Source organism: Thalassophryne amazonica, chromosome 19 (assembly GCF_902500255.1).
Source record: "Thalassophryne amazonica chromosome 19, fThaAma1.1, whole genome shotgun sequence".
In the NCBI taxonomy this organism is placed as follows: domain Eukaryota; kingdom Metazoa; phylum Chordata; class Actinopteri; order Batrachoidiformes; family Batrachoididae; genus Thalassophryne; species Thalassophryne amazonica.
Genome location: NC_047121.1, coordinates 49,520,467 through 49,539,088, shown reverse-complemented (window position 1 = coordinate 49,539,088; position 18,622 = coordinate 49,520,467). Strand labels below are relative to the sequence as shown.

General features: G+C 42.8%; 1 protein-coding gene across 2 annotated transcripts in view; it reads left to right on the top strand.

Annotated features, from left to right (window-relative positions):
• Positions 1-18,622, top strand: part of rcan3 (regulator of calcineurin 3) — a 113,265-nt gene that overhangs the window by 31,966 nt on the left and 62,677 nt on the right. Inside the window, exon 1 of one of the 2 annotated variants that reach the window (XM_034195175.1) lies at positions 8,392-8,694. The exons of the other annotated variant lie outside the window; for it this stretch is intronic. Coding sequence (XP_034051066.1) covers positions 8,401-8,694 — 294 coding nt within the window. The 5' untranslated portion in view covers positions 8,392-8,400. Of the gene's footprint in view, positions 1-8,391; positions 8,695-18,622 lie in introns of those variants that run through there. 2 annotated transcript variants of the gene reach the window in all.

Below are 18,622 nucleotides of genomic sequence, written 5' to 3'. Positions count from 1 at the left end.
GGGTGAAAGTCTAATTCCTTAGGATAACTGCATTAAAAAATCTGAGAGGTGTCATCGCATTAAAAGTTATACTCCGCTGTATTTTTGGAAGAGCTGACACAAAGCCGTCTGATGAATGGGTCCATAACTGAAAACATTTAGGCCTGCAGTCCTCAGACCTGGTGGCTGACCAGTGGTCTGTCTGGGTGTATGGTCCCTGAACCTCAATGTTTTGCCTGCATAGTTGCTAACCAGAACACAGGGTGGTGCCGTAGTGGGCACGGCACAATCTGACCTCAGATCTGACATTGACCTGCTCCCCCTTCCTTTTTTTCTGCTTTTTGATGAGTCAGAAAATGGCTTGTTGCCTGATTTTTGGTTTTTCTGTAACATAAGAAATACTTTAACAAAAAAAAAAATTTACATGGATCTTACAGCGCTCCTAATTGTGTGTGTGTTTTTTTTTTTTTTTTTTTTAAACAAACCTAGTACTTTTTAAAGTGAAGATGCAGGTTCAAATCTGATGTTCAGTAGCCTATTCTGTTCTGTTGAAGCTGAATCTCCACAGGCATCTGGACTTGACCCTTCGCTCTGTAAATAAGGGAAATGAAAAGGGAATTTTCCACAAAGTTATAAATAAATGATCATGACCTCCGATAAGCTACAAAAACAGTCACTGTCTTGAGAGGACTGCCGATGCAGGTTCCCTACTTTGTCCCACCACAGCTTGTGATTAATGAGCTGTTGGTGAGGTTTTTAAGTTATATTTACTCCTATCGAGCCACATTTTCTACACAGCCCGCTTCCAGTTCAGTGTCTTAAATGGAACAGATCCACTCCCAGGAGAGGAGTCATAAGAAAGCTGACGGTGCTGTTCAGGTTTGCCGTATTGAGTAATACATGGCACTCACCACACTTCAGACCAGATTGTTCCAGCCTGGCTGACTGATGCTGTTTGATGATGGAATGTCACAGTCATCCTCACAGCTCACTCATGTTCTCTGTCTGCTCAGCGTGTCTCATGGGCAATGCCTGACACATCCAGACATAAATGCCCCTCATTGCCAAAGGCTTTAATATGGATGGATATAGAGGACTTGCGTAGCTGCCTCAGGCAGGCCGGCCGTTATTATGAAACAGCAGACAGGGAGAAGTCATCACACTGATGGGCAAATGACATGATTTGTTATGATGTTATATAAGAGTGCTACGTCTGTGGGGGCTCCTTTTAATTATATTACTGTGTAGCACAAATGTAAATTTTCACTGTAGTGTTGGTAAAGAAGCATTTGGCGCCTTAGTCAGTTTGTATTTTTATTTTGAATTTCACACAGTGGTTGTTTTTTAATTGGCCAAATTTGTTGATATTGAGAAGCTGAGTCCAACACTGTGTGTGGAGGAGAGTAATGTGAATCCTCCACAGTTCAACACAGGGTGGTATCCAGCTTCTCGTTCGAGCCAAGTCCTGTTTTCAACCACCCACTTCTCACATCAAGCAAGTTTAAGATGCATTATGTTCCGTTTCTACATTAGTTTATCTAGAAACTGATTCAAACGTTCTTATTTTGAGTCATTGGCCTCCCCATGAAGCATGAATGGGTGATTGCAGTGAGGCTGACAAATGTACAAGACATTTAGTGTCAATGATGTCATGTGATGAGTTGGTAAGATTAGTTGGTGTTGTTGTGCAGTCATGTGAATGCCTTGTTCTCATTATTTTCTCTGCTGGGAAACAACACTTTTATAACAATTACAATCCTTAAAACATAACTGTACACATGAAAAGGTCAAGGTTTAATAAGTCTCTTCACAGAAATAAATTTTTTGTTACCAAATTTCAGAGTTTAGCACATACTACTCTTAACCAGATACTGTTACATCAGCATGACACATCTGGTATTTGATGGCCTGTAATAAAGAAAATGCTAACAATGGTCACCTTAACTGTTCTTTGCTCGAGCAGTTGTTGCAGTTAAGAGTTCCGTTGTTGGTTAACATCATTTGTGGCTCTGATATCTACAATTAACTGTCAAACTTGCTATGTCATTGTAACTGTGTCTGGCAGAAGTAGCACTATGCTGCAGCCCTGGAAGTCTGGTAATTTCTTTTAAACATTTATCTCTGGTGTTGCACATTGCAACATCCAAAACCTCGTGGAGCTGCTTAAGGTGTCAACAAGTAACCACCGAAAGGTAAGCATCTGCAGTTTGTGTTGCAAACTCATGTTACATGGGTGTTTACATGGCCTGGCCCATTAACACGGGTTCAGTGTGGCATGCAGGGGGTGGGAGGTGTTGTCTAGGATGCTGAGCAGTTTCCTCAGCATCCTCCTGTCTGACACCTCCACCACAGACTCCTCCAGCTCAACTCCCAGGACAGAGCCAGCTCTCCTGATGAGCTTGTTGTGTAGACCTAGTTACCATTCCCATTGTGTGCTTCATGTTACCTGTCTGTTAAGACTGGTTATGTGATGCATACTTCATCTGCATTGTCTCAGTCCACCCAGCTGTAAATGAGTCGCAACCTTGACTAGGGAAGCAGCCTGTACCAGACTGACGTCTTGATGAGGGGAAATCGTAGACTCTCATCCACTTCATGCTGCTGGCACCAATAGGACTCAGGGCCAAATGAAGATTTGCTTCTCTTCTTCTGCAGTCTCCCTGAGTAACCCATTCAGTTGACAGTCATTTCAGTAACGTAAAATGATTCTCCAGAGAGTCTGAGTACTGAAGACATCCCATCTTTGTCACTGAATCAAAGCATCTCAAATGAGTTTGTTTTTTAGTTAGTAGACTCATTTTTAGAGACAAGTGCATGAAAATTTCAGAAATATGGCTGCCACAACTGAAAAGATTTCTCACTGTAAGAGTGTTCCCTGTAGTGGAAAACTGTGCTGAGAGCTGGCGAGTCTTGTGGAGAAAGCTACACAGGTTAATGTGATTTTTGGAGAAGTGTGACCACGAAGTGTTGGAGAGAAAGCGGCAGTGGGTGATGACGGAGGACAGCTCTGTTCGTAATTTGAATGGGAGAACTGTGTCGTGGACACAGGATTTGAAACGCCTACCAGCTCTGAATGTTACTGATGTGTATGTTTACCTGCTTGTTGACTGTGGTCAAATGGAAGAATCAAGCAACACAAATGTGACGATGGCTATCTGCTGTTTACTGGTTGTCAAGTGGAACTTGTAGAAGTTGGAAGTATCAAAGGGGACAACAACTTTGTTTAGATACGAAGCCATGTGAAACCGGAGCAGAAACACAGCAAAATGATATTCTACATGGCTGCTGTGTGCTGACACAGGAGATGGAAAATGGGTGGGATGCGGCTGTGTTTCAGGGTATGTATGTATTTATTACTACGTTGTGGTTATCTAATTTTATTTAGAGATATTTGTTGGTGTGTGTGTGGTGTCTCCCCCACTACACCATGGGTTACAAAGGAGCCAGAGCCAGGAATATGTTTTTGGCTAGCCTCAGAAATTCAGGTAAATATGCAATGAGATGAGAGAAATTGGATGCCGCAAATAGAAGGGTTTTAGTTCTTGACCAACTGGCAGGAAACTTTGGGGTGGACTCAGAACAAGCTGTGCAGGGACTATACTGTATGGTCCATCTGAGAACCAGAGATGTATCAGTGGGACTTGCCAAGTACTCAAGATTTGGCAGAGCAGACAGGAGGTCAACTCCCAAGTAGGCATGGGCCGGTATGATAACTGTGGGAAAAAATACTGTGGTTTCATGGTATTATGTATAGCTTTAAAATGTGCTTTAAGAACATTGTGGCTATTTGCATATGAAGTGCATGTGATTCAGGCGCACTAACTGACACACTGTCTACCGCTACAAGCACTATACCACTGATAAATTTAGAGAAAATACCAAAATGATTGTCTTTCTTTTGACTTACTTGCTTAGGGAGAAACGTGGCTGGAATAACGTCCGGAACTCCGGATGCTCAATACTTGGCCCAGCTTCACCAACAAAGTGCTTGGAATAGATTTTTCCTTCTTGACATGTTTGTGGGAGAAATTTGGTCAACCACAAGCACGACTTGAGTCCACCGCTTGGACTTCTCAGTGGTTTCAAAGATGGGGTAAAGTTTACTCCTTCCATGTAATCCATGTTTGTTTTTCTTAAGCCAATGACTCCACAAGGCATGTGAGCTGAAGTCAACTCTAAGTCTGGAACAGTGACTGTTATCAAATTAGTGCAATCACAGCCTAACGAATCTGTCTCCCTATAATGCATAAAGGTTTAGAGGACTTTTGCTGAGCATTTTTCTTGTTTGATGATTCTAGATCAGTTATACCATATTGGAGCTGAAGAAAATTTAGCAGTTTTTGAAGGTCAGATATGTTGGTTATTTTTTTCTTTCCTGTATGACCCCATTTTACAGCATCTATAAAATGTTCTTATGCAATGGCAGTGGGATTAAGTGAACAAATGGTTATGCTTGTACTGGGCTTGATGGAATAGGAGTTGGACAATCAGTGTGTGGAAGTGGATTCCATTCCTCCTGTCGTGGCTGCGTGCTTAGGGTCATTGTCCTGCTGAAAGATGAACTGTCGCCCCAGTCTGAGGTTAAGAGCACTCTGGAGCAAGTTTTCATTGCTCTGTACATTGCTGCATTCATCTTTCCCTCAATCCTGACTAGTATCCCAGTTCCTGCCACTGAAAAAGATCGCCACGGCATGATGCTGTCACCACCATGCTTCACTGTAGAGATGGTGCCTGGTTTCTTCGAAATATGATACCTGGAATTCTCATTAGACCAGAGAATTTTGTGTCTCATTGTCCAAGAGTCCTTCTGGTGCCTTTTGGCAAACTTCAGGTGGGCTGCCATGTGCCTTTTATGAAGGAGCGTCTTCTGTCTGGCTACTGTACCATACAGGCCTGATTGGTGGACTGCTGTAGAGATGTTTGTCCTCCTTGAAGGTTCTCCTCTCTCCACAGAGGAATGCTGGAGCTCTGACAGAGTGACCATCAGATACTTGGTCACCTCTCTGACAAAGCCCCTTCTCCCCCGTTCGCTCAGTTTTGACTGGCGGCCAGCACTACGAAGAGTCCTGGTGGATCCAAACTTGTTCTATTTACAGATGATGGTGGCAGCTCTGCTCACTGGGACCTTCAAAGCAGCAGAAATGTTTCTGTATTCTTCCCCAAATTTGTGCCTTGAGAGAATCCTGTCTCAGAGGTCTACAGACAGTTCGTTTGACTTCATGCTTGGTTTGTGCTCTGACATGCACTGTTAACTGTGGCACCTTATATATAGAAAGGTGTGTGCCTTTTCAAATCATATCCAGTCAACTGAATTCATCCCAGATGGACTTCAAGGATGATCAGTGGACACAGGATGCACCTGAGTTCAATTTAGAGTTTCATGGCAGAGGCTATGTATACTTATGTACATGTGATTTCTTTTTATTTATTTATTTATTTAAAAATAAAGATTTTTTTTTTATGAATTTGCAAAAATCTCTAACTTTTTTCACGTTGTCATTATGGGGTATTGTGTGTAGAATCTTGTAGGGGGAAAAAAAATTTTAATTTATTTTGGAATAAGGCTGTAAGACAACAAAATGTGGAAGAAGGGAAGCATTGTACTTTCTGGATGCAGTGTAGCTATAATTGGTCCGCAGGTGTACGAGGTCTCTTAGATAATAAACCGACCCTTTTATTATTTTTTTTAACTATATGGATTTGAATGACATGCGATTACACCAATCATGCTTGAACCCTCGTGCGCATGCGTGAGTTTTTTCACGCGTGTCGGTGACGTCATTTCCCTGTGGGCAGGCCTTGAGTGAGATGTGGTCCCGCCCTCTCGGCTGAATTCCTTTGTTTCACACGCTGCTCGAGACGGCGCGTGTTGCTTTATCAAAATTTTTTCTGGACCTGTGAGGAATATCCGAGTGGACACTATTCGAGAAATTAAGCTGGTTTTCTGTGAAAAGTTTAACGGCTGATGAGAGATTATGGGGTGTTTCTGTCGGTGTAAGGACTTCCCACGGAGCGGGACGTCCTGCAGCGCTTCCAGGCGCTGTCGTCGGCCTGTTTCGAGCTGAAAACATCCTAATTTAAGGCTTAATTCACCCAGGACATCGTGAGAGAACAGAGAAGATTCAGAAGAGGCCGGCATGAGGAATTTATGCGGACATTCCACTGTTTAAGGACATTTTTTTTAATGAAAGACGTACGCGCAAATTCGCCGAGTCGTTTCCGTGACGACTCGGCAAATCTGTGTGCGCCGCGACAGGAAAAACACCTCCGTGTTGAAAACCATTTGTAGAATTCAGGCGGCTTTTAATGGCTTTCAACAAGTGAGTAACTGAGAAATTGTTTAACAGCTTGGGCATGTTCCAACTTGCCCGTTAAGATTTCCAACGGAGGTGTTTTTCCTGCCGCGACCCCCCGCGGTCGGGTCCAGCCCGACATGCGACTCTGCCCGCACGTTCTTTCATTATAAAATGACCGTTAACAATGGAATGTCCGAATAAACTCCTCATGCCGACTTCTTCTGAAAGTTCTCTGTTCTCTGACGACTTACTGCGTCAACAGAGCCTGAAATGTGGAAGTTTTCAACTTGAAACGGCGAGATGCTGCCGCCTCGAAGCGCAGATCGCCGTCAGGCGCCGTGGACCGTCCTTAAAGCGACACTACCAGACCAAAATCTCTCATCAGCCGTTAAAATTTTTACCGAAAACCAGCTGAATTTATTGAATGGTGTCCACTCAGTTGTGCCTTACAGTTTTGAAAAAATTTTGATCAAACAAAGCAACAGTCTCTGAGCCATTCCTAAACAATGAAATCAATCGACGAGCGGGTGGACGACTCCTCACTCAAAGACTGCCCACAGGCGAATGACGTAACCGACAGGCGTGAAAAAACTCTCGCATGCCCACGAGGGTTCAAGCATGTCTGATGTAATCACACGTGATTCAAATCCATATGGTTTTTGAAAAAAATAATAAGGTCGGATACTTTTCTAATAGACCTCGTACATGCTTGTTTGCCTAGGTCTATATCCAACTTTGAGTATGTTATTTAGTTGTTATGTAATGGAGCAGAGTTCATCTGTGATCCATACGGGACCTGCCCTTTGGTTCAGAACGCATGTGAGCAACAGGTTAATTGCGGAGTTTACATAAGTGTGTTTTCATTGTGTTTTCATGTCACGGTGACTTTGTTTTTAATGTGGTAACTTTTTAATTTTGATGAAGGTTAATGTAAAAATCACTGAGTCTGAGTGGAAGAAAGCATCAGCTCCAAGCTCACACATCTTCTATATATGTAAAAAAAAAACAAAAAAAAAAAACAAATGCAGCCTCACAAAGAGACTGGAGATCCCACTGTAGATGTGCCTCATGCTCCACTGCAGAAAACAACAACAGGGTCAGCACTTCTGGATCCAACTACAAAAACAAAGAGGAAAAAAATAGCTATCATGTTAAAGGAGTTGAGGACAAAGTGACTGTTGTCTCTTCCCACTCGAAGTGCATGCAGTCGAAGTGGCTGAAAGTCCACAGCTCCGAAAAAAAATATTGAGCATTCCCAAGTGTTTCAGAGCATGTGCTGGCCAGGATCAGTGGGTAGTATGAATGTATTTATGCAGAAAGTTATAAATGCAATTATTCTTATTGCAAAATTATTGTATCCAAATAATGCAGAGTTCTTATGTATCTGTATCAGAAACATAAAATTATGTTACGGACACATTCTGATCATGTGCACCCAATGTACATATTTCATTCATGTTTCCTTTTTTCCTGGGTGCTTTGAGTGGTTTAATGTCAGTGATCAAGGTCAAAGGTCAAGGTCAAATTGACACTCCATTGCTAATTTGTAGGAAAGTGCCTGATTTTTTTTTTTAAGAAATAAGTTCATATATTTTATGGTCGTTGACATGGCTGTTTAGAAACCCATGTAATATTTTCTTTGCATGCCTCTGAACTGTGGGTGTGGTGTTGCTGTGCGCTCTGAGCACTTTTGTACTCATGTTTCCATTGTTCTGCCTGTTAAATTTAACCCCATTTGAATGTTTTTTGTCAGAATGGTGTTTTTTCCCCAACAACTGTTAGTTCTATTATACTGCATGTGTCAATAAATGTGGTGCGCACTTCTAAAAGCACATTTGTACTCTTGTATTGCACTGCAAACGAAACCATTTCAAATCCAGACCTTCCTGTGGGTTGCCTTTCTGCAGTCAGCCTGATAATCAGATGATACAGACGTTTTGTTTTGTTTTTTTCTATGCAGCAGTTATCTTTGCCAAATATAAGACTTTTCCAGCAGCTCGATAAATGTCCCAAATAAATAAATAAATAAAATGAGTGTGAAGCGGAATAAACCGGACCGATTCTGCAGTGCCCCCCTGCGCGGTTCGTCAGGCGCTGGAGTGGCGTAAACCCGACAAACGTGCGGATGGTGATGACGTCAATGTGGAGCGGAGGAGAGGGCGGGCTGAGTTTGAGCCGCTGCAGCATCACTCAGCAGCGCGCCGGTGCATCGACGAGCCGCACATCCAGCAGCAAGTTTGCCCACCGGCCCCGCTCCACGCTTTATTTCTTAAAACACAGAGAGAGAGAGAACGAACGAACTGCTTTTTTAAAATTCTCAAAACGAAAGGGAATGCCATCGATAAATATGAAACTAGAGATGGTCACCATCATCGCCTGCGAAGTGGACGCCGAGGTGTTTACGTCAGACAAAATGCAGGTAAGAAAAAAAAAAAACCGCGCCGTGATCATATTGTCTTTGCCCTTGCGACGAGGTTGCGCGGGGGCGACGCGCGTGCGTTCTGGTGACGCTGAATGCAGCCGAGGATTTTTATCAATGAGAGCCACAGCTCTCCAAAGACGCGCGTCCTGTGCGCGCGCGCTCCTGCACGCGGCAGACGAGGAGTCGTCAGCTCGTGCAGCAAGTCGTTGCAGATAATAAAGCGGCATTTGGAGAAAATTTGCACAAGTTTAACAGGAGGGCGCGATGGGTTTTAATTGCACATGCTGAGTAATAAAGCGAGGCGGTTTTACGCAGTGGCGCGCAGACCTTTTCTCTATCTGCGCTCTGCTCATCCGAGCACTGCAGGTGCGTGTCAAATGTGGGGAGGATGAGAGAAACAAGGGGGAAAAAAATCTTTTCCACTGTGAAGACTAATGAGATGACAATATTCATTAACATTCTTACTGCAAAATGATCATCAGATTATGCTAAATTCTTAGTTATTATTTATTTTAATATGCCAGATACACTGATTCATAATCTGCCTGTCAGTCACCGGATCGGGCAGCAGGTTCACATAAAAGCAGTGAAACGTGCCATTTCCAGGTCATAAAAGGTTGCGCAACTGGTGTGCTAAAGCTTGGCTCAGCCAGTAAACCCCTTTTGGAAATTCAATGTCACAATATATTCTCTCACCTGCTGGCTGCATGTCGCAGATGAATCATCACCGACTACACAGAGGAAGGGACAGAAGGAATTAAAAGGGCACAAGAAGAGCATTCTTCTGCCAAGACTGAAAGATGGTGCAAAGGTGGATGTTCTTCCACTGAAAATTTCCATTGTGCACAGGACAATGTGTGTTGTGTTTGTTGCTATAGTAATTCTTAGTTTCTCCGTTTTTGCTTCAGTCACCACAGCAGATCCGATTATGGATCTGCAAGTTGATTTAGCATGAGTTTTACCCTGGATGCCCTTCTTCATGCAGTTCCACATTTCATGGAGAATGGGTATGTTGAACAGAGAACCTTATGTTTTGAAAACAACTGCATTAATCGCTTGGTCTCCATGCATGACAGAAGTGTTGTTGTGGCCTCACCACTCCTCAGTGTTACTAGACTCCAAGCACAGGTGGATCATTTGAAGCCAGTTACCTCACCAGGGGATCGAATGTTCTGTTGTAAAATCAGCATTTAATAATAAGATGGCTGTTCGGCACAGTGACCGTATAAGAATTCCAATGTGCACAAAGCTGTTTTGTAGTTCCACAAGTATTGTTACATTTTCAATACTTTCTTAAATGCATTTCATAGAAATGAAATCTTGAGCCATTTAAGAGAGTAATTTCCATGGTAACTAGGCAGCTGAGATATCGCATCTGAGCCTTGTCTGCTTCCAGAAGCTCCAGTTTGGGCGACATTCTGATTTTGCACAGAACATGGACACACAATGGTGATCTGCAGACATCTTTTAAAACTTAAATCCATTTATTTACATCATTTTTTTAAGTAAGACTGGTACACTATCAGATTCTCAAATTTTTGTTTATAAATAATTGAGTTGAAAGTCATGTTTTTGCAATACTTGGCATTATTTATTATGGACTTAACTATATGGTAACACTGACTGGAGTAGGGAGTTCTAAAAACTGAGTGAATGTTCAAGAAGACTGATGAGGGAAGCCACCTACGGCATATAGCAAAAATCAACCCAGTTTGCATTGGTTTGTCAACAGTTTTTTTTTTTTTTTGTCTGCCAAGGACATAATAAAATCATCAGCATTTATTTATGTGTCTGACTTGTAGCAGGATTACATCAAAACTACTGCACAGAGTTTGCGTCACAGGTAGATATTAGGTCATGGAAGACTCCCTGAAGTTTTGGAGCTGATCCGGAACCGGATTCTTTTTTCTTTTTTTTTTTTCTTTTTTTTTTATCCTCCCCTGTCTGCATATATAGTAATTTTAAATTCCACACTGGCAGAACCATTTATGAACATTAATACACATATATGCAACTTATTCTTGCAAGACAAGAGGTATGTAGAGTGTGAGTGAACATGGTGTGTGTGTGACCCCCATCCGCCCTTCCCGATCAGCCTACAACATCCTACTCAAAGCCACCCGACAACTTCTATCAGGAAGGGCCGACCACCAAAACAACACGAAGACAAACAGGAACAAAAGACAAGTGGTGAAGGCAATAGCTGTGGGCCCACCAAAAGGGGGGCCTCGGAACCACACCACCTGGGCCACGGTCCCCGAAGGGAGGAGCAAGCGGCGGCAGGGAAGGGGGGCAAAGGAGCCACTACAACTGAACCCAAAGCGCAGGCAGGGACCACCAAGCAATGTGAGGGCAGGGCCTGGCCCCCAGACAAGAGGCGAGACCTAATTCCCCGGGCCAGGAAGCACACGAGGCCCCCCCAACACCCAAGATTCCCCAGCGCAGCCAGCAGGACCCCTCCATACTCTCCCCCCCAGCCCCCAATCCACCCTACCACAAACACCAAAGCCCAAGATCGGGAGAGCGCCCAAGCGAGAGCGGGGCACACCCCACCCCCTGACATGTAGCAGGATTACGTCAAAACTACTGCACAGAGTTTGAAGAAATTTGCACCACAGGTAGATATTAGGCCATGGAAGACTCCATGAAATTTTGGAGCTGATCCGGAACCAGATTCTGGATCAAGATTTCACTTTATATAGGCTTAGAAGGATTACACAAACCTACTAATGGATTCTCACCAAATTTGCACCATAGATGGATATCAGGGCATGGACGACTCCATTGAATTTTGGAGGTGATATGGATTCTGGATCAGCGGACATCAGAAATCTCAGATTGCTCTTGTTTTGTTTTGGGTTTCTCCCTCAGTCAGAAGAATTTCCAGACCCATTGTTTACAATGCTTGACGTGAATGCTTTATTTTTTTATATTTATTATATCTAAGTTTTTTAATTTTACATGTGTCCACACAAGTTTATCCAATTTTACATAGTGTGACCATGAAGGCTTGGAGAGGAAGTAATGTTTTGTTAGGAATCTCTGCGAGACAGCTGTGGCCTGGATACAGGACTTTAAAGCAGTTAGCACTGCTAGCTGTTAGCGACATCTATGTTTAATGGCTTATTGACCGGCTGGACAAATGAAATAATCAAAAGACCATCACGTGGAAGGTTATGAAGCTCTGGGAGGCAGGAAGCAGCATTAGACAGCACGACAATATTCTCTGCGACTGTTGTTAGCGGCTTAAGAAATAAAATCAGAGGGATGCAGTTGTGTTACAAAGTACACTCAACAAAAATATAAACGCAACACTTTTGGTTTTGCTCCCATTTTGTATGAGATGAACTCAAAGATCTAAAACTTTTTCCACATACACAATAACACCATTACCCTCAAATATTGTTCACAAACCAGTCTAAATCTGTGATAGTGAGCACTTCTCCTTTGCTGAGATAATCCATCTCACCTCACAGGTGTGCCATATCAAGATGCTGATTAGACACCATGATTAGTGCACAGGTGTGCCTTAGACTGTCCACAATAAAAGGCCACTCTGAAAGGTGCAGTTTTATCACACAGCACAATGCCACAGATGTCGCAAGATTTGAGGGAGCGTGCAATTGGCATGCTGACAGCAGGAATGTCAACCAGAGCTGTTGCTCGTGTATTGAATGTTCATTTCTCTACCATAAGCCGTCTCCAAAGGCGTTTCAGAGAATTTGGCAGTACATCCAACCAGCCTCACAACCGCAGACCACGTGTAACCACACCAGCCCAGGACCTCCACATCCAGCATGTTCACCTCCAAGATCGTCTGAGACCAGCCACTCGGACAGCTGCTGAAACAATCGGTTTGCATAACCAAAGAATTTCTGCACAAACTGTCAGAAACCGTCTCAGGGAAGCTCATCTGCATGCTCCTCATCCTCATCGGGGTCTCGACCTGACTCCAGTTTGTCGTCGTAACCGCCTTGAGTGGGCAAATGCTCACATTCGTTGGCGTTTGGCATGTTGGAGAGGTGTTCTCTTCACGGATGAATCCCGGTTCACACTATCCAGGGCAGATGGCAGACAGCGTGTGTGGCGTCGTGTGGGTGAGCGGTTTTCTGATGTCAATGTTGTGGATCGAGTGGCCCATGGTGGCAGTGGGGTTATGGTATGGGCAGGTGTCTGTTATGGACGAAGAACACAGGTGCATTTTATTGATGGCATTTTGAATGCACAGAGATACCGTGACGAGATCCTGAGGCCCATTGTTGTGCCATACATCCAAGAACATCACCTCATGTTGCAGCAGGATAATGCATGGCCCCATGTTGCAAGGATCTGTACACAATTCTTGGAAGCTGAAAATGTCCCAGTTCTTGCATGGCCGGCATACTCACCGGACATGTCACCCATTGAGCATGTTTGGGATGCTCTGGACCGGCGTATACGACAGCGTGTACCAGTTCCTGCCAATATCGCACAGCCATTGAAGAGGAGTGGACCAACATTCCACAGGCCACAATTGACAACCTGATCAACTCTATGCAAAGGAGATGTATTGCACTGCATGAGGCAAATGGTAGTCACACCAGATACTGACTGGTATCCCCCCCAATAAAACAAAACTGCACCTTTCAGAGTGGCCTTTTATTGTGGGCAGTCTAAGGCACACCTGTGCACTAATCATGGTGTCTAATCAGCATCTTGGTATGGCACACCTGTGTGGTGGGATGGATTATCTCAGCAAAGGAGAAGTGCTCACTATCACAGATTTAGACTGGTTTGTGAACAATATTTGAGGGAAATGGTGATATTGTGTATGTGGAAAAAGTTTTAGATCTTTGAGTTCATCTCATACAAAATGGGAGCAAAACCAAAAGTGTTGCGTTTATATTTTTGTTGAGTGTATTTACTTAGTTTGTCCAGTCTCGTTCACACTTATTGGCTGTATTTTTAACGTTGGCTGCACCGGTTAGAATGCAACCAGGAGAAATGGCTGACTGTAAATAATAATAATGATGTGGCCTGGATGTGACTTTATGCAGTAGGGAGAATTCTGAGTGAGCTACAAGCTTCTGTGCCTATGAATAGCGAAAACTGTGCACAGTCTAACTTTTGACTGTTGCATCACAGCTTCAAAAAGTTGTGAAATTTCAGCTACAATTTTCCAGAAGGTACATGGGAGACTGGAGCCTAGATTTGATCTATTATCTTTTATAAAAATCCTTTTTTTCCACTCCACCATGAAGGGAGTGGACTGGTGGTGCAACAGAAAAAAGTTGTGCAAAATTGTATCTTTCCTGTATGAAGTGTTTCTTGCCCTGTTAAGCCATTGCCTGCAAAAATGTATGTGAGGAGCACTGACCCTTTGTGTGGTGGCTGCTGTGCTGTTTGCACCAAAACTCTCATTATACCCTGTGGTTACTGCAGAGCCAGCGATATCGGTGTGTCACCCTGCAGGTATCCTGTAATTATAGAATGTGGTCATCACACTTCAGAATTACTTTAGGGAGTCTAAGTGTAAGAAAAATGGCTGTTCTAGTATTGACATGTAACCTCTATGGTAGTTATTGCACAGATTCCGATTGCTGAAGACATGGCAACACCACTAATGATGGTTAATTGTGTTTAATTTAAGCAGCCCGTTGTCGTGGCCAGTGTTGCCACAGTTACTTTGAAAAAGTAACTTAGTTACTTTACTGATTACTCAATTGTAAAAGTAACTTAGTTACTTTACTGATTACTCAATTGTAAAAGTAACTAAGTTAGATTACTAGTTACTTTTTTAGTTACTTTTCCCAGCTGCCGACAACAACCCTCTGCCACCTCAACATGACAATGATACCTGTTTTGCCAAAACTCACTTTATAGTCACCCTTTCTTGACTTCAATGAAAATAAATACTTGTTTTATAAAAAGTAAAATAAAGACGTCTTTCTTGACCTCATATTTAACTGTTGACAGCACTGTAACAGTAAAACTTGCAATTTCGAGCCTACATTGTTTATAAAGGTAACTATTAAATTCTAACATTTTTCTAACATTTAAATTCTCTCTAAACATTTTACTTGTCGAAATTATTATTATTTTAAGCAATATTAGTTGTAGTAAAAAACGGCTTCAAAATTGCACCTTTAATCTAGGGGTGTTGTGGGGGAGGGGGCACATCCTTGCCCCACGCCCCCATTCCATCTAGATTCGCCCCTGCTTTGGCGTTTGAGCACAAAGAATGGGTAACATTTATTTATGCAGAAAACATGACCAGATTTACAGGTAAGAAAGTTTTATTGCGTTTTCACATCATGTGGTCCTCAGAAAGAGAGTTTAGGTGCATTTGAGTGGAAAATAGTGTTAGTTGTTGACGCGTCGCGGAGGATCAGCTGTTTTTAACGACCAGATACAGAGCGGCTCAGCTCACAATTCTAAATAAAGGAGGAAAAAAAGTATAAAAATGTCTTTGTAAAGTTCAGTGCAGGTGTGCTGATCACCGCGCTTTAAGAGGTGAGGACGAGTCGAGCAGCTGCAAAAAACCGCGGATTAAAAGCTCACAGCTCGCTGAAAGTGAGCAGTTCAGTCGAACCCCGACCTCCTGCCCACGGACCAAGTTTAATGCTGTTATCGACCCACAATGAAAAATAATAGTAACGCACAGTGACATGGAGAAGTAACTTTAATCTGATTACTGATTTGGAAAGATTAACGCGTTAGATTACTCGTTACTAAAAAAAGTGGTCAGATTAGAGTAACGCGTTACTAAGTAACGCGTTACCGGCATCACTGGTCGTGGCACTGCTCATTTAAAAAGATTTGTTTATTTGGTTCATTGTTTGTGGGTTTGAGTTCCTTTTCTCTGCAGGGAAGTCATAGCCCATTAGCCATGGCTTCCTGAAGGATCGAGTTCCAATTTGGCTCTGTCAGTTGCTTAAGATAGCTGAACACTACTGGATAGTTGTTAGGGATGTGTGTCTCTCCCTTGTAGAATAATTTTCAAGATAGATATAATATGCGCGTTCACTAAAACTGAAATGGTTCTGGAGAGGCGTGAGAAATACGGTTGGCTGGACAGACTGAAGCCGAGAGGGTACTCGCAGAGTGGAAAAGCTAATTGACAGATTAAGAGCAGGCAGACAGGTAAACATGAGGCAGTGAATGCTAAAAAATGAATGATTGGTTGAAAGCAAGCCATCAATCAATCATCACGTGCATCGCATGTTAGACCTTACTCGTGTGAAGCCTTGAGGCATCTTTGTTATGATTTGGTGCTATATTAATGAAATAAATTGAATTGATGCAATAGCATCTGCTGTGGACCTACAGCTGTGACTGAATTATACCAACTGTTGCGTTCACTTCAGCCAAGAAAACCTTGTTTAGTCTAGCGGATATGTAGAAAAATCATTCACTTCCGGATAGAAGCATGAAATTTGGCACAAATGTAGCTAATTATGTCCTCTTTCATATAAAAGCAAGACCCACCTCAGATCTTGCATGGTTCTTGCGTTATTCAAGATGGCATCCAAGATGGCTGCCAAAAATCTGTTTTTGGCAAATAACTCAAAACTATGACTAGTTAGAGCAAAATATTGTATTACCATTGTGTAGAAATATGGCTATTCTGCACATTTTGAGCCTAATTACAAGCTTGTAGCATGAATAGTTTTAAAGATACAATTTTTTAAATCAGTTAACAGTAGTGGATCTGTTGTGTGGGCCGCCGAAGAGGAGGTACTGCTGGCCCACCACCACCAGAGGGCGCCCTGTCTGGAGTGCGGGCTCCAGGCACCAGAGGGCGCTGTCGCCTCACAGGAGCAGCCAGGGTGACAGCTGTCACCCATCACCTGAGACGAGACAGCTGATATCAATCAACAGGGAGGTATATCAGCAGGACGGCATCTCCACCTCATTGCCGAGATATCGTTTTACCAAGGAGGTAACGTATCCAGCCGATTATATCAATCTTAATTACCTTTTGCCTTTATACAGAGAGAAAGAAGAGCAGCAGGAAACAGTATTTGGATAAGTACTCACACTCCTGCACTTTAGTGTTTTCCTGACAAGAGGTGGAGGTGGTGTTCCACCCTGTGTGTTGCTGGGTGCAGCCGCACCCACACCTGACTGTTTCTGTTCCTTGCCAGCAGTACCGGATCCGACGAGCGGAGGCAGTGGCCACCTGGGGTTCGGGACTTGGCGGCTCCAGTATCCCCGGGGTTCGGTGGCAGAGGAAATCGGGTGGTTCCGGTTCGACTCGGACAGACATCTCCTATCGTCGAGCCTGCCCACACGACACCTTTGGAATTCGGTTACTGCTGTATTTGTAATCTGTTGTGTTTGTTGTGTGAATTCACAACAGTAAAACTTTGTGATTTGACTTTCTCCATTGTCCGTTCATTTGCGCCCCCTGTTGTGGTTCCGTGTTCCTACACTTTCACAACAGGATCTTTGTATATTCAATATAACACTAATAGCTGGGTGACTTTGTATACAAACTTTATTAAAAATTATACCTGTAAACAGACAATAAACACAATCACACATACATTTCCATATTATACAAAATATTTTTTCGTTTGTGACAATGTGTTCAGACATTTGATCAATTAATAGTAAGTATCAACTTCATACAAAATGCATTGTTACCCAACTTATGTATGGCCTAAATCCAGCAGTCACCATTAAAAAATATAGGCTGCACAGGATTCAACATCTACAACTGTTAAAACAATTAAATAATATTATTATGAATGCAGTCAATAAAGTTTAGGTATTTAATAAGTACTAAGGATCCACTTACCACTATACTGCAACAATCTGTTCTATTCAGATCACACAGAGCATTGTCAGACTCACTATTGGAATGAATATGCACTGTCCCTGTAGGCCAGCACATACCTCCACATACCTTCAGGCCTCCACACTGCTGCCCTCTACCAAGCTGTGTAGTCAGCAGTCACATGTGCACACACTTGCCCAACACTCAGAATGACTGGTAACAATGCATTGGGCTATGTCTAATTGTACTGTCTAGCTAGCTGGTGGTGATGGTTAGATTCTGGACTTTTGGTGGTAGTTGTCCGTAGATGTATATGTGAAGGAAAGCTGAATATGGCTTCAAACTGTGCAAGAGAACGTTCAACTTGTAAACTTGACTGGACAAAGTGTGTGATGTGCCAGGCTGACATAGATGAAAAAGTAATATGTCCAGCAAACAGTACCAGAAGCTCATTTGGCTCAGCTTATACTACTTTTGCAAACTATCTGATCAAATCCAAAGAGATAGATGAATTTCCTATAAATGTGTTTGTGAAAAGAATGAAGGAACATTGCATAAGGCAAGGACAATGGAAATTGATGAAAAGGTCAAACAGTGTGCACAAGAAATTAATGACACTAAGCTCCTTGCCAAGTTAGCTGGATCAGATATGCATGCCTTAGATATCATTTATCACAATGGTTGCTTGGTTAATTTATATAACAAAGCTCGTTCTCACAGCAGAAAGATTAACAAAGGTAATAATGATCAAAGTTGGGCCGAGAGTATTCCACTAGCTGAGTTAGCATCCTATGTTGAGGAACAGGCTGACGATATGGTGTTCAGTTTCAAACTGTCTGATTTGGTCAAGCTTTATGAAGCTCGCATTAGACAGCTCGGGGTTCATACACCTGACAAAGTAAATTCAACACGGCTTAAAGAACGTCTGCTCTCACAAGTGTCAGGTTTGCAGGCATTCAAATCAGGACGAGACATACTGTTAGCTTTTGAAGAGAATATTGGGGAAGTTCTGAAATTTGCCAAAGACAACAGCTATGACAGTAAGAGCAAAACTTTAGCAAATGCAGCAAAGATCATTCGTAATGAAATGCTTAACTGCAAGCAAGACTTCAATGGCTGTTTCAGCACTGATTGTCACAAAAAATGTGTGCCTGAATCTTTGAA